General features: G+C 47.7%; 1 protein-coding gene across 2 annotated transcripts in view; it reads left to right on the top strand.

Annotated features, from left to right (window-relative positions):
• TMEM65 (transmembrane protein 65) overlaps nt 1-16,381 on the top strand; it is a 420,478-nt gene that overhangs the window by 221,138 nt on the left and 182,959 nt on the right. For both annotated transcript variants that reach the window (XM_069621592.1, XM_069621591.1), the window contains one exon: nt 248-292. In XM_069621592.1, coding sequence (XP_069477693.1) covers nt 248-292 — 45 coding nt within the window. The remainder of the gene's footprint in view (nt 1-247; nt 293-16,381) is intronic.

Genomic DNA, 16,381 nt, shown 5'->3' with positions numbered 1-16,381 from the left:
GGTCCTAATGAGGCCCATTGTTTTTTCTATTATTAAAAATTGTGAGGATGTTTTTTTCTAAGGATAATGTTTGAGGTTTTATAATAAGTGTTTCCATTACTAAAGAATGTATTTGTCATTAAAACCTGATTGTTTTATTCTTCCAGTTGGCATACATTAAAAACATTGCTTTCGTTTTCATTTAAATGTGGCAGCAAAATGTATTTCGTGTATATGAATTAAATGTGTGTCCGTTTCTGCCTTTTAGAAAAACTGGAAGTTGCACCACCTTCATCTGGACAGCTGAAGCATGGTAATTATTGTTTTTGCTGATGTCCATCCGTTTTTGTTAGACTTCTGACCCCAAGGCATCAAAAACCTAAATAATGTTTACTATTTGTGCATTTCCCACACTTATGTTCACGACCACTCAACCATTTGATGCTACCTTTTTTTAGAGTACTTGAAATAACCCAACAATCAGCTAAGTTAGGTTCTGTAATGTGTCAACACTGTCATGAACGGTCAGGGCATGGTTTTTTACAATACTGCTATCCCGTTAATAACATTTCTTTTATAGGGTCCCACAAATGTGTGTATTCCCTTCAGTATTTCATTTAGGCAGATTACCACACTATGACGGTCTCAAGTCGGACTTTGGTACATCAGGAAGCAATTGCCTTGGACAGTATGGCCCATTATCCGCTGTACTACACCTGCACTGGAATATGGCTGGATTAACCAAATAGTCCAATGAGGCCAATTCCTTGTGTATTGGTGTTTTGCTGTGTTTTTCCCTATTGGTGCATTCAGACACTTGAATTCTGTTTCTTGCTCTAAAGTCCTGTTAAAAACAAGTATTGACAAAAGGCAACTGTGTTGGTTCGTACATATGTATAAGATAGGCATGTGCCATGCACTGATATCATATTGCTAGGTTGTACCATTGTGACCATGCCTGGAAAATGCCTATCCCCTGCCTATACGAAATTCCAAACTGTTGGCTTATCCATTAATTACTTTACATTGCAACACATTACACTTGACCTATTGCAGTCTCATATATACAGTATCAGGTATACTCCTACGTCCCGTCCCCTTTCCTCCATACTTATGGGACATTCCTCCGTCCTGTGGGATGGGACCGGAGCACTTTGTAAAAGCATCCAAAATTTTGCACAAATTTTAGTCCCTCCTCTCTTTCTACGCGGGGCCTGGCACACGGCCGTAGCCCTGCCCATCTCGGCTCGGCCCCGTGCATCGCCCATCAATCCTTTTCTCCACTCGTTCGGGACTGGACGCACTTGCATCCGCGGAAGATCTTCCCATTTTTTTCCCTCCTCTGTGGCTCTCGCTAGCGATCGTGTACTAGTCTATGTCGTTCAAACTAGACTTTCCAGATTGTTCATCGTGTCACCGACGCTTCGCGAGGGCGGATCCCCATCCTCTTTGTTTAGAGTGTTTGGGTCCGGATCACCATTGGGATTCCTGTTTTTATTTCGATTCCCTTTCGGTCTGGGCACTTCAACGTCGGTGGGAGGAGGTGTTTCGGTCTCACCCTTCCCGCTCTTGTGGCGACGCCAGAACTGTTGAGGGGGCAAGTTCCTCCTTTACCGGCAGTGCCGACGCCCTTCCTTTGAAGGCTAGTTTGGCTATTGGTATGTCGCAGAAACATTCCAGGCCTCATAGTACCGGCTCAGCCGAGGTTCCTTATGTAAAGGCTAAAATTAAGACCCCTGACCCACCGACGGGGACCCCTGCCTCACTTCCACACGTGCCGCAGTTCCCCTCAGGTGATGGCAAAATGGCGGCCGTTCCCGCCACGACCACGGCGGCCCTTTTGGGCGCTTCCCCCACAACTACGCCATCGGCCTCAGGTGTAGGAGTTTGTTCTGCGGGTGAACATAAAATTCCTTGTGTGCATCCGTTTCGTCCAGTTTACAACTGGAACGCTCGGATGCCCTTCCGCACAATGTCTTGTTGCCTGTGGGTTCGGCACCCTTAATTTTGGTGGGCACTTCGGGGGATGGGCCTGTGTGGCCACCCTCCCCTCTGTGTCCCTGGAATTATCCTCCTCATGAGAGGCCTCCTCCGGCAGCTCCAAAACCGTCTCTGAAGGATGCCTTTTTCGGCAAATTTCAGACGCTCATGCGTACCGACCCCATAAGAGAGTATTTCAAGGGTCTTTTTAGGGAGATATGCCCGCCTTCGCCTCCGGCTCCCCCCGCTCCCCAGGTGGCTCCGCCGGCGCCGCCCTTGCCTACGGTGCCTCCCCCGACCCTTCTGCCCTTGCCTCCATTGTCCCCTGTGGACAAGGCAGTACCTGACACGGTTCAGCAGGATCCTGACCTGTCGGATGATGTGCAGGGCGATCAGGACAGCGAAGACCAGCCACGCTCTATTAGAGCTTTTCATGACCGGGTACTGGACATGATGAGCCTATTGGATGTTCCAGTGCCCGAGGCACGTGCTGCGCAGGAGGGTGAGCTTTCGGGGGAGTTCACCCTGTCTCCTTCAAAGCGTACCGGCCTGTTCTTGCAGAAGGAAGTTTTGGCCGAGGTCCGTAGGGTCTGGGAAAAGCCACACTCTGGACTTTTCGTCAATAAGAAAATTGACTCGCGATACAGGCTACATTCTTCGGAAGAGGTGGCCTTATCATCTTGTCCGTCCCCCTCCTCCACAGTGGTGGCTGCGGCCACTTTACAGTCCAGGCCTGCAGCATCCTCTTCTATGACGGCCACTCAGGTCCTGGGAAAGGAGGACAATCTCCTCGACTCCCTTGGGAGGAAGATTTTCGCTAACTCGGCCTTGCAGCTCCGGCAGGCTAATGCAGAACTGGTGTTAGCGGGGCGAATATGAAGATGTGGAAAGGTCTGTCGGAGTTCGAGGAGTTCATTCCGGTTGAGAAGCTGGAAGACTTTAAGGCGGGTTTATCCGATGCCAGGGTCTTGGCCCAGGATCTGCTTGAGGCCGCGGCTCATCACGTCGACACATCGGCTCGGGGCCTTATGCTGGGAGTTGATATCTCTTGACAGGCATGGTTGCATGCCACCAAGTTCTCAAAGGAGGTGCAGGACAAGGTGTTGGACCTGCCATTTGATTGTAAGGAGCTTTTACATTCCACAACGGATGTGGAGCTCACCAAAACGAAGGACCACACCCAGACAGCTAAGTCTTTGTCGGTCCTGGTTAAAACTCCTTTTAGGACCCAGAGACAGTTGTCACAAAGCCGGCCCTCCTCTGGTTTCAGGGGGTTTCTACACCGGAAATCTTGCAGAAACGGGCTGGGAGCCTCCTCTCTGGGGGATGCTCTCGAGATTCCATGGCACAACATGAGGGCTTCTGCCTTCCCGCCTCTGCCTCTGGTTCATCTGACAATTTGCAAACTGAAGAACACGTTGAACTGTTTCCTTCTACTCATAGCCCCGTGGTGGCCGGCCAGGTTTTGGTTCTCAGAACTTCAACACCTATCGGTGTATCCGCTGATCAGGTTACTGGTGAACCCTGATCTTCTTCACCAGGGGGAGCAACAGCTGTGGCACCCCTACCCACAATCGCTCAGCTTGGCGGCATGGTGCCTATGTTCAGGTCTTTAGAACATCTTAGCCTGTCTGCGGATAACATGCGTATTATTCAGGCAGCCAGAAAACCCTCGACTAGGTCCCAGTACAGAAGCAAATGGCTCAGGTTCTGTCATTGGTGTTTAAACAAGCAGCTGGACCCAAGGGCGGCTACAATTGACACGGTACTGTCCTTTGTATCCCACCTAGCAGAGTCGGGAATTCACGTTCTGTCATGCAGAACTTCTCTTTCGGGGGTTTCCGCCTACCTATCTACGGACGAATGCTCTTACCCTCTGTCTAATCCAGTGGTTAAGAGACATTTTGCAGGCTTCACGTGCCTTTATCCTCCGATTCGTAGTCCGCACCCGTTGTGGGATCTAAATGTGGTCCTGTCAGAGTTGTGCCATAAACCATTCGAACCAATGGCCACGGTGGACCTCAAGCACCTGTCGTGGAAGGTGTCCTTTTTGGTTGCTGTTACTTCTGCAAGACGCGTGAGTGAGCTCCAGGCTTTGTCGGTGGAGCATCCCTTCTTGGTATTTCACAAGGATAAGGCGTTCCCACGTACAAACCCTGCTTTCCTGCCAAAGGTGGTCTCTGATTTCCATCTGAACCAGTCAGTCTCCCTGCCGGCTTTTTTTCCGAACCCCGCTTCAAGGCGGAAAGGGTTCTGCATTGCCTGGATGTTAAAAGGGCTCTTAAGTTCTATCTGGACAGAACATCCGAATTTAGGAGCTCTTCTCAACTGTTGGTGACTTTTGGTAATCCATAAGGTAAGCAGGCCTCTAAGGCGACTATCTCCCGATGGATCGCCGCCTGCATCACGTAGTCTTTCACCGTTCAAGGACTGAAGTCTCCTAAAAGTATTCATGCACACCTGGTGCGGGGCAAGGCAGCTGCAGTTGCCTTTCAAATATATGTCCGCTGGGATACCAACGCAAAGGCGGCTACTTGGGCCTCCCCATCGGCTTTTTGTAAGCACTCTTCCTCATCGTGGGGCGAGGGCAGGAGCCCCCCCAGCACCCCAGCCCAGCAGAGGAACCACGAGGAACACGGACAGGGCCTGCCTGACCCTGTCCCCACACGCCGCCTGACTCGCGCATGCCGGGCGCAGCGCGGCCTGAAACCGAGGCTGAGCCTCGCTAACATCAGCTGGAACCGCCGGCAGGCGGATCGCGCCGGCAGCCAGCTCCAAGGCCACTCTAAGGCCTGTTGGGTGCCTGCTCACCCCCTCACTCCACCCTTCCTCATCGTGGGGCGAGGGCAGGAGCCCCCCCAGCACCCCAGCCCAGCAGAGGAACCACGAGGAACACGGACAGGGCCTGCCTGACCCTGTCCCCACACGCCGCCTGACTCGCGCATGCCGGGCGCAGCGCGGCCTGAAACCGAGGCTGAGCCTCGCTAACATCAGCTGGAACCGCCGGCAGGCGGATCGCGCCGGCGGCCAGCTCCAAGGCCACTCTAAGGCCTGTTGGGTGCCTGCTCACCCCCTCACTCCACTCTTCCTCATCGTGGGGCGAGGGCAGGAGCCCCCCCAGCACCCCAGCCCAGCAGAGGAACCACGAGGAACACGGACAGGGCCTGCCTGACCCTGTCCCCACACGCCGCCTGACTCGCGCATGCCGGGCGCAGCACGGCCTGAAACCGAGGCTGAGCCTCGCTAACATCAGCTGGAACCGCCGGCAGGCGGATCGCGCCGGCGGCCAGCTCCAAGGCCACTCTAAGACCTGTTGGGTGCCTGTTCGGAGCCACAGGAGCTAGGGGCCAGAAACTCTGCCCTTACCAATCCAGAGCCACCATGAGCAGGAGCTCCTTCCATCCACTGCTGGAGCTGCTGACACCAGGTATGTCACGAGTCCCTAGCTACAGCACGAGCGTGCGTCTTGAAGGCAACACGCGGCAAATTATTTAGTATTATCTGCTCTGCTCCAGCGTTGCCCAGGGCGGCCCTTCCTGCCAGGATCTGCCCCATTAATGCACTCTAAGTGCATCCAGCCACCAATCGAAGCCCGAGGTTCACACCATTTAAAGATGGCTGTCCGCCGCACCTATAGCCCTCCATCCGGCCCCGCTACCCTGCAAACATCGTGATTGGCCCCTCTCCCCTATTGGGAGCCAACCACAAGCCAGCAGGTTCCGAACCGGCCCACCTCGAAGGCACTGTGCACTGTGCCTATCTCTAGCCTGTATACACCACCGAGCATAGGGCTAGATCCCCTGCCCATCTCCTTTGGGGTAAACACACCGCCCCTTACTGCAACCTTTTTTCAACTGTTCCAGCCAGCTACCTGAACTGTTTCAAGCCTTCACTGAACCCTATTCTCGCAGCACGGCATAACACAGACTATTGCTCACATTGTGTAGTGCCTTATGATCGCGTAGAGACCACTGTGACCACTTGTGTTGTGCCTTATGGTCGCTTAGAGACTACTGTAACATAGTGCAGTCCCTTATGGTCGCTTAGAGACCACTGTGACAACATTGTGTAGTGCCTTATGGTCGCTTAGAGACTACTGTGACATTGTGTGGTGCCTTATGGTCGCGTAGAGACCACTGTAACATTGTGTAGTGCCTTATGTAGTGCCTTATGGTCGCTTAGAGACCACTGTGACATTGTGTGGTGCCTTATGGTCGCTTAGAGACTACTGTGACATTGTGTGGTGCCTTATGGTCGCTTAGAGACCACTGTGACAACATTGTGTAGTGCCTTATGGTCGCGTAGAGACCACTGTGAACTGTTTCAAGCCTTCACTGAACCCTGTTCTCGCAGTACGGTATAACACAGACTATTGCTCACATTGTGTAGTGCCTTATGGTCGCGTAGAGACCACTGTGACCACTTGTGTTGTGCCTTATGGTCGCTTAGAGACTACTGTAACATAGTGCAGTCCCTTATGGTCGCTTAGAGACCACTGTGACAACATTGTGTAGTGCCTTATGGTCGCTTAGAGACTACTGTGACATTGTGTGGTGCCTTATGGTCGCTTAGAGACCACTGTAACATTGTGTAATGCCTTATGGTCGCCTAGAGTACACTGCGTATTAGTACTGGGTATCAGCACTGTGCACTAGCATTTCTCCGATTCTCTGCGCTAGTACCCTCACTGCAGCACCATTGTGTACTAACATTGCGCACTAGCTTCTCTCTGACGATTTTGTGCGTCAGTTCCCTCTAAACTCAGAAATGATAACCTGGACCTTCCTCATTATGTTCCCATTCTGCCTGGTCCCCCATGACACCCCTTGTAAAGGGTCACACTTTCGCTTACACTCCAACGGCCTCAGCAGACTAGCCTGCCCCAGACATTATCCCATACCCTGCCCCACCCCCTTCCTACCCAACATCAACCCCTTCCAGCCTACCTCCTCCATTGACTCTCATCGCATAGCAGACACCCCCAGCCCCCAAGAAGCATCACAAACTACTCCCATCGGCCAACCCACTATCACGAACCTCACTACCAGCAGATCCTATCCCTGCTCAGGATTATCGAGATTCACCCGACTCAGATCCAGAACACACACACCCGCATCCCTCCCCAATCTAGGCAACAAACAAAACATAACCTTAACCAAATCTGCCCCCCACTGCACACGCCCTACACTTCCGACAGACCAGATATCACACGGCCTGATCGCACCCTCCCCCCGCACCCACATCAAAAAATCATGCATCACCACCGAAACCATTAAAGGTGCACTCATCAATGCGAGATCTGTAGTCGCCCATGCCTTAGACATTGCCGACATTATTACCGTCAATGATCTCGACTTCATAGCTATTACAGAGACCTGGCTCCACCCAGCATCTGGCCCCTCTCTATCACTTGCTATACCCAATGACTATACCATCTACCGTGCAGACAGACAAACAGCTAAAGGTGGTGGAGTAGCCGTTATTGCAAAAAGCTCCATCAACATTAGACACATACAAAACCAATCACTGACATCAGCGGAATTACTCACCCTCAAACTATCCACAACGCACACAAGCACTATCACCATCCACCTCATCTACAGACCACCAGGCCCCATACTATCCTTCAATGACGACATAGCCCTTCTACTCTCTAACAATATCAAACCTAACTCTCGACTACTTATCCTAGGAGACTTTAATCTAGGTCTCAATGATGAGAAAGATGACAAAGCTCACACTATCGCCAACACTATTTCAGAATTAGGACTCACCCACCATATCGCACAACCCACACATAACAAAGGCCGCATCCTTGACTGGATAGCTGACCTCAATTGCAACACTACCATCCTCTCCAACACTCCATGCGCCTGGACCGATCACCACCTTATTACCTTCACCATCAACAAAGGCTCTCAAACACCAGGGCCCTCCTCCAATGCCCCACCCACACTCACAAGAAACAACAAAAACATCACACTAGAGAAACTCCTCCCGCTACTCCGACCCATCATCGACTTCTCACCCACCATGACCAACCCTACTGAATTAGTAGATTTATACAACACAACTATCCTTAAGGCCATAAATACCATAGCACCACTCAAGCTTCGGAAAGCCAAACCACGAGCACACCTCAATTCCTGGTTCACCCCCAAACTAAAAACACTCCGCAAAGCCAAAAGACAAGCTGAATTAGCATGGAAACAGTCACCATCCACTATTAATAAGACATCCTACGCACTAGCATCGAACATCTATAAATCAGCCATCATCCAGTCTAAAAAAAACATGTACAATGAAAGAATCAGCAACGCCAAATCTAATACCAAAGAGCTCTTCAATATCCTGAGAGAACTCGAATCACCCTCCCCCATTCCAGACACTTGCAACAAAGACATCCACTGGTGCACGAACATCCAGGAAGCACTCCTAGGCAAAATTGCCACGCTACAAGCCAAAATCCTGACAAAGAAAGAAAGCCTCACCCTCTCCGATAACATCACCCCCGCTACATACACCCACACCACCCCCCAAAATGATGACAATAACCTCTTTGAGTTTTCCACCATAACCATTAAAGAGGTTGAAGAAATAATCTACTCTCTTAAACCGTCCAAATGCCAAGGCGACACTTGCCCAGCCCCTATCATTAAAGATGCTGCCAAACAACTTGCTCCCTTCATCACCTCCCTCATCAACGCATCCTTCACCTCCAACATAGTGCCCAACAACCTCAAGGACTCCTGGGTTCTTCCGTTACTTAAGAAGCCCACCCTTGACCCTAATGTCCCCACCAACTACAGACCCATAACGACTGTACCCTTCCTACTAAAAATCCTCGACAGAGCTGCCTATCTCCAGATACAGAACCACCTCGAGAAAAATAACTTACTAGGACTCAGACAATCAGGATTCCGCCCCAAACACGGCACTGAGACCGCCCTGATTGACCTTAAGACACAGATGGACAACATTAAAGACAATGGTAAACTAGCCCTCCTTCTCCTCCTCGACTTATCGGCCGCCTTCGACCTGGTCAACCACGACATCCTCTGCAAACATCTATCCTCAGCAGCCAAATTTTCAGATAACGCCAACGCATGGATCCATTCCTTCCTTAACAACAGATCCATGAGAGTCTTCGCACCCACAGCCTCTGCCATCCCATCCCCAGTCACTTGCGGTGTCCCCCAGGGCTCCTGCGTCTCCCCCACTCTATACAATGTATTCACGAAACCCCTCTTTGACATACTGGACCGCTTGGGTGTCATCTACACCAACTACGCAGATGACACCCAAATACTGATCCCTTTAACAGGCGACTACTCCACTGACCTCACTGCTCTCAACAACATTTATTCCATTATACAAGAATGGATGGCCAAGCATGGCCTATGCCTTAATGACGACAAGACCGAGCTTCTTCTCCTAGGTTCCCAACCCAGACTTAATAAACTCGACAAACTCTATCAAGCATTCACTATAGACGGCAATAACATCACCGTCTCTAACAGCGTCAAAACCCTAGGAATCTACCTCGACTCCTCCCTCACACTGACAAGACAGATCAATTCCATCTCATCAGCCACTGCTTACACTTGTAAACTTATCAACGCCAGCAGACCTTACCTCTCACCATCCAACTGCATCACCTTAGCCAGAGCGCTAGTCCTTTCCAAAGTTGACTACTGCAATGCGCTATACTTGGGAACCAGTCAGAAAAACATCAACAAACTACAAGTCATACAAAACAACGCCTTGCGAGCAGCCCTGAACATACCCAAACAAGAACACATCTCGGACGCCAGACGCACCTGCCATTGGCTATCCATACCACAAAGAATTGAATACAAAACCATCTCACTCACACACAAATGCCTAGCTAACCAAGCACCCAGATACCTATCCGACAACCTCAAGCACCACACCCCAGCGCGCCCTACCAGATCAGCTCAAACACACTGCTTAAATATCCCAAGATTTAAGCTCCAAAAAGCAGGTGGCTCCAGCTTCCCCGTGCTTGCCTCCAAACTTTGGAACTCACTTCCACTCGAGCTGAGATCAGAACCGTCCTTTCACAGATTTAGACACAACACCAAAACTTGGCTTCTATCCAAAGAAACTGCCTAGCCCTACCGCACTAGCATGCACCAAGACTGTAAATTTGTAAATATGTAATCGATTTGTACATTTCTGTTGCATTATTCTTGTTGTATTCATTATTCTTGCTGTATTCATCGCAAGCGCCCGGATGCCCTAGGGCCAGGCGGCGCTATACAAATAATAAACTAAACTAAACTAAATTATTGTCTAGACCTGAATTTGTGATCTGATGCTCAGTTTGGTCAGGCTGTGCTGAAGAACCTGTTTCAATAAGGGCTTTTTCCATCCACCCATAGTTCCTGTAAGGAGTGCTTGGGAGTCTCCCATAAGTATGGAGGAAAGGGTACGGGACTTAGGAGTATAACCAGGTTACTCACCGTAGTGACCACCTTACTTCTAGTCCATAGTCCCCTTTCCTCCATACGCCTGCCCTCTATCCCCTCTAATAAGGTTCCTCTGTTATTGTAAAAGGTCTCTGACCTGGCGATAGAAAAGGACTTATGGGTGATGCACGGGGCGGAGCCGAGATGGGCGGGTCTACGGCCGCGTGCCGGGCACCGCGTAGAAAGAGAGGAAGGACTAAAATGTTTGCAAAATGTTGGATGCTTTTACAAAGTGCTCCGGTCCCGTCCCACAGGACGGAGGAATGTCCCATAAGTATGGGGGAAAGGGGACTATGGACTAGGAGTAAGGTGGTCACTACGGTGAGTAACCTTGTTAATAATGTCCTTATACATAATGTTGCTGGGAAAAGCCATTGGCAACATTATATATGGTGACATTATGTATGGGGACAGGTTTCTGGAATGTCCCCTGCTCCCCTTGTAAAAAAACTAAAAAATTCAAAGCTAGCGGGGGTGTCCCCCTCATGTTCAATGTAATAATGTCTCCGCAAAAAACGGTGACATTTTTGGCATGAGACATTTTTTCGGGGACATTATTACTTGGAACCATTTAAACTAGGTTGGCATTTCTTATTTTGTCGTGCTGCCACAGTGTTTATTATTTACTAATAGAAATCTTTTTCAATTTTATTTTTAATAAAATCATTTTGTTTGCTAATGAAAACTGTTTAGGATGAGTCCATGCGCACTAAATCATATCATTAACAAGCCATTTCAAACCTTGCATTTTGCATTTGTAAGAGAATGATCGATTAAAACGTCTACTCTTGTGTGAGATAGCATTTAGCCACTGACCGTTTTAATCCTTGCTCAGGACATTGTTGCCCCTTAAATTGTACGTTTTTAATTTATTTTACTCTTCTCTGCACAGCCAGACGTTTAATTTACTGCTGCACCCAGCTGATAGTGTATATAAGCACCATCGTCCGTCATTTCCATGTTGCTGATTGGTCAAACTTAGAAACTCACGTGTTGTTCTCGACTGCTTCCCCAGCCAATGCCTTCTGCCTGTCCCCTCTCTCTCCAGACTCTCGTGCCCCCTATTTGAGCTACAGGGTGCTATGCTTGTCCTGGTCCACACCCTCCTTCTGTGGCAGTAACACCCACCTTCCCCCCTCGCAGCACCTTCTCGATGCTGCCCTTCACAAATCCTGGCAAACACCCTCTGCCCTCCCCGTACATGCCTTTTCTGGCTTGTCCTTCTCTTTTGGTAGTTTCATGCTGTCACATTAGTGCCTCCCCAAATCATTACCTGGTACTCCTTTTCCTCTAGTTTGGTTCCTAGGTCCTAAGCCCCCTTTGTTGGGTTGGGGGGGCTTACTGGCCAGTAACAGCGCCATCACTATTTGGCAGCGCATTTCTCGAATGCCAGGACTACTGCAGTCAATTCACTGGCTAATTATCAATTCGTAAACCATACATTTTGATTTAATACGGTTTTTGTTCACATTCATAAATAATATAGTTCCTTTATTCAGACGCTCACATATTTCAGGAACAACGTCAATTTTTCTCAAACTGTGGTTTAAACAATTTGACTCTTTACCAGAAAAGACTACTTGTACGTTTACAGAACTTCAATTCACCTGTATAGCTTAACTGCAAGAAGTTTCAAAATGTTTTGAGAGGTATAAATCTATCAGGAATCCCCAAATGCCTGAACCCGCACTCGCTCCAGTGCTTAGAAAGTGCTGTATTTCCTGATGGCTTGGACATGTATCCCATCCTGGAACCACCAAACTGCTGTTGCATGCCATGGGTGATGAGAGGGACATGGTGGCAGCACCACAGCATGACGGCGCCAGCTGCGAGCGCAATGTCACTCTTTCATGGAATACGGGCACAGAGTCATCGGCGGCTGGTTCCACTTGGGCTTCGGAGGCGTGTCTAGGGTCGGTGGTGTTTCTGCGGGTGGCTGAGTCCCTCCTCTGTGGTTCCCACTTCCACGCTCTTTCCTGTGGATCTGTGTTCATCAGCTGGTTGCCTTGCAGTTCAGTCACCAGTTGCCTAAGAGATTATGAAGCCACCGCACCCGCATCTGAAAATAGAGGTGAAATATTTTTAACAACTCTTCAGATCCACGTACACTGTCTGTGCAGCATTGCATCTACTATGTACACAGCATCTGTATTGTAAACTATTTAGGTGTCTTTTTCACATATCATTTGAGTTCTTAGTGTACATCATCACCGTAGGAATACATGCTGACCCTTGTAAAATCCAAGCCATTCCTAAAGGGCCCACAACAACCATCGCAAAGTGGGTGCAGACCTGTATCGTCTTCGGCAGTTTCTAAACGCGTTTCATAGTCGACTTCTTGGAAGTAGTTTACCTTATTAACTTGTGTATTTGGAAGGGGCAAATGTTTGCCTGGATTCCTGAGGTGAAAGGAGGTTTTCCGACACTCAAGAATACCACTCTGATGCAGCAGCCAGTATGGAGCCATCATGCTTTGGGGCGGTATTGTCTTGGAGTTTGGCTTGGGAAGATGCGATCCATAACGTTCACTCTTTCGAGACAAACTATACATCCTGGCCAAAAATCTCATACCAAAATCAGTGTTTTACAGAATGGTGCCATCCTTTGGAAGGAACTGAGATTTTATTTATTTGGAATCATTTATACAAAACCTTTTTCTAAAGTGCTTTCAAATTCAGGACAAACAAAGTAACAATCCGAGAGAGTAGACTTTATTCATACCAAAAATGTATGACTGAAAAATAGGATGATCAAAAAGCAGTCTTAAAAACTAAATAAAAGCAAAAATTAGCCAGAGGACAAAGTAAATACATTTTTATTTTATATTTTTGAATTTATTTAAATAAACTGATATGGTGGCAGAAGAGTGAATGTGCAAAAGTAAAGCATTTCACAGTTTGGGAGCAAGTAACTGAAATGAATGAACCCGAGAAGAAGCACAAGGAGGGCGAAGAGCGGAAAAAAGTCATTGAAAAGCAGAATAGTGGGCTTGAGACTGAGTATAGAGCGGGAGATCAGCTTGCAGATGTATCCAGATGCTAATGCATGTACGCATTTAAAAACTCTGTAAATAAAGTGAAAATTAAAGTAATAGGGAATAAACAGCCATCTAGATAGTGCAGAGATAAATTAGGACACATGGAAGTAGAATAATGAAGACAGTGAAAAATGGGAACAGTAGAATAAAGAAGAGAGCAAAGAGGCAAAGTAGCAGAGTGCGTAAACCCTCTTACAGAGAGAAACACTATTTAAAAACAAGGTTTGCAGAAGTAATTTTATAGCTTAAAAAGTACCAGAATACACATTTTCTGAATATTATAAAGCTAATTACCAACCAAAGCAACTCCCACAATCTGATCCAGAAAGTATAGAGATAAAAATGAGACCTAAATTACAGCCTGAGAGGAAAAGCAAAGCTTAACTGGAGTAAAAGAAATAGAGAAGATGAAATAGAAGAATATGCAGTAAAGAACATGATCCCAGTTTCCTTGGGATTAAGCCAGAGAAAATTATTTGATATCCTAGAACTAATGGCAACAGTGCAAGCAGATACATTATTGTTGTGTTCAGAAGGAAAAGAGAAAAAGGCCTGGGTAATATCAGCTTAAAGATGCGCTAAGCGCCTGAACTCTGTAATTAAGAGAGTCTGTTAGCTTCCCCAGGCTTCAACAGTAATGCAGAGTTCTCTCAGACCCCTTGAAGACAATACACTTCAAACCTAAAACGAAAAGCCACTCTGGTTGGTATCATACAACTCAGAGCAACAATTCCCTCCAGGCGCGAGTGCTACTGGACACACACCATGAACGGGTGAACAAGAGTCAGAAGCTGTAGTGAGAAGAAACCAAGGACATGGAATTAAGAAGGTATGGGGATACGATGCAAGGATACACTACGTCACACAGGGGGAAGGTCTTACCTTGGATACAGACTCCCTTTCTTTGAAGTCTTCCTGGTACAGCAGTGATACAAAAGTCTCTAGTTACCTAAACAATTAACCAAAAAAACGATTTACTATGAACTCCCCCATGAAGCAAGCAACAATGACTATTGTAAGGACGAATCTGCTCTTGTTTTAGCCCCTTAAATTTAATCCATAACGGTAGACCCTAAACGTGACCTGTGAGGTCACGCTCCATATTCCGCCCTTGTATTCTGGGAAAGGACCTTATTGCGTGGTCACTTTCTATGTGACGCCGCAGTCTGAGGAATGGTACACAGTCCTGGTCAGATTCACTGGGACATCCCGGTGTGGTGCCACCATATGGTTCTCCCTCTTGTCTGGCTCCTCATTCAGTTAGCATGCAAGAAAGGATTATGATAGAACATAGGTTTGGTGACCTGGCCTGATTCCCAGCAGGGATCATTTCTAACAAAGCCAGAGAAGCAGTGAAGAGAGAAAACAAGATGACCTAAAACATAAACCTGGGGTGCACCAAAGGAAACCGGTCTAGAAGAACAGTGTCTGTTCCAGGAAACTGCAAATTAACGAGTTGATAAATAAGAGGATAACCATGCCAACACAGAACCAGCCAGACCAAAAGAAGCGTCTACTAAGGAGAGTGGAGTGATCTTCAGTATCAAAGGCAGCACTTAAGTCAAGGAGAACTAAAATAGAGGAACTTTTTCGATGTCTGGCGTCTTGGATCAAGTTGGAGCTGCCAGAAGGGCAGTCTCGGTAGAATATTGTGAGCGAAAACCTAATTGAAATGGAGATAACTGTTTAAGTGCATATGCACCATAAGATCCTGCAATATCTCCATACCTTGAGGTGCCTTAATCAGTGACCGGCTCATTAAATGCTTTTATTTCCTCGCTTTCACTTTATCGTGTATAACCCAAGAAAAGAGCTTGCCAAGGCAAGTGCATTATCTTGTAGAGATCCACTACCAAGTCAAGCTGCAGAGGATTCCCTTCTCGTTTTCCCCATACCAGATCATAACTACATTTAACCTCAACACTTTCATGCAAAAAATATGAGATGGCTACCAACCTAAGTATGTCGATGCTGAAATAGACCACATCTCAGAGACCAAAGTCAAAGAGGGCTGGGTGCTCCACAGCAGCAGTAAAGTGGTACTGGCAAATGGCCCTCTTCCATGGTGTCACAGCACAAATGGGTCATGAAGCCTAGTGTGCAAGTATGGCTCTACATCAAAGATAGTTGTTGTTGCCACGCCTCAGAACTATTGGGTAGAAATGTTCGAGGATGTCGAGTGTGTGCCAGTGGCAAGAGCTAAAGGTGGCAAGAAAGAAGGTCTTCTCCAGCCGGCCATTCCATTACAGTGGACCTAATTTCCACCCACTCCGCTGGTTATACCTGCATATTAACAGTAGTAGATGTTCGGAAATGGCTTATCGGATTCCTTGTGCTGGGTCCCTTTCCGCCAGTCATCTTGCGACTCGGTTTGTGAATCATGTGTTCAGTTTAAACTGATGCTACCAAGATAAATCGCGAAACACAGTTCCTAGGCACATAGTGGAGAGCAGTTTGGAAACAACTAGACATTGAGAATACATACTCCACTGCCTTTTACCTTTTGGAAAGATGTCCAAAAGGAGAGATCTCAACTAATAATTGAATACACCATGCTGCAATTCCATGCACACTTCAGTACTTCTTATTCTTTTGCACCTATTAGTATCATCTTTGAGATGAATGACCCAAAACCCGAACAATGAAAACCATCCCAAATAGGCCAAATTATCGATGCACCTTGCAAGGAAAACGTTTTTTTACATGCAAAAGTATCAGATGGTCCCATAGAACCGAACTAAAGTGGAGCTCGCCCCACCCAAAGAAGTTAAATCTTTTGTAGTGGGAAACCACAAATTTACAAAACCATGCATAATAAATATTACAACATGATCCCGCACTCCCCATTGGCTAACACCTATACACAATTCTAAATATCCCCTATAGTCCATTA

This window comes from Ambystoma mexicanum, chromosome 5q (assembly GCF_040938575.1).
Source record: "Ambystoma mexicanum isolate Mex_15411 chromosome 5q, UKY_AmexF1_1, whole genome shotgun sequence".
In the NCBI taxonomy this organism is placed as follows: domain Eukaryota; kingdom Metazoa; phylum Chordata; class Amphibia; order Caudata; family Ambystomatidae; genus Ambystoma; species Ambystoma mexicanum.
The sequence above is the reverse complement of the archived record's forward strand: the minus strand, read 5'-3'. Positions and strand labels throughout refer to the sequence as shown.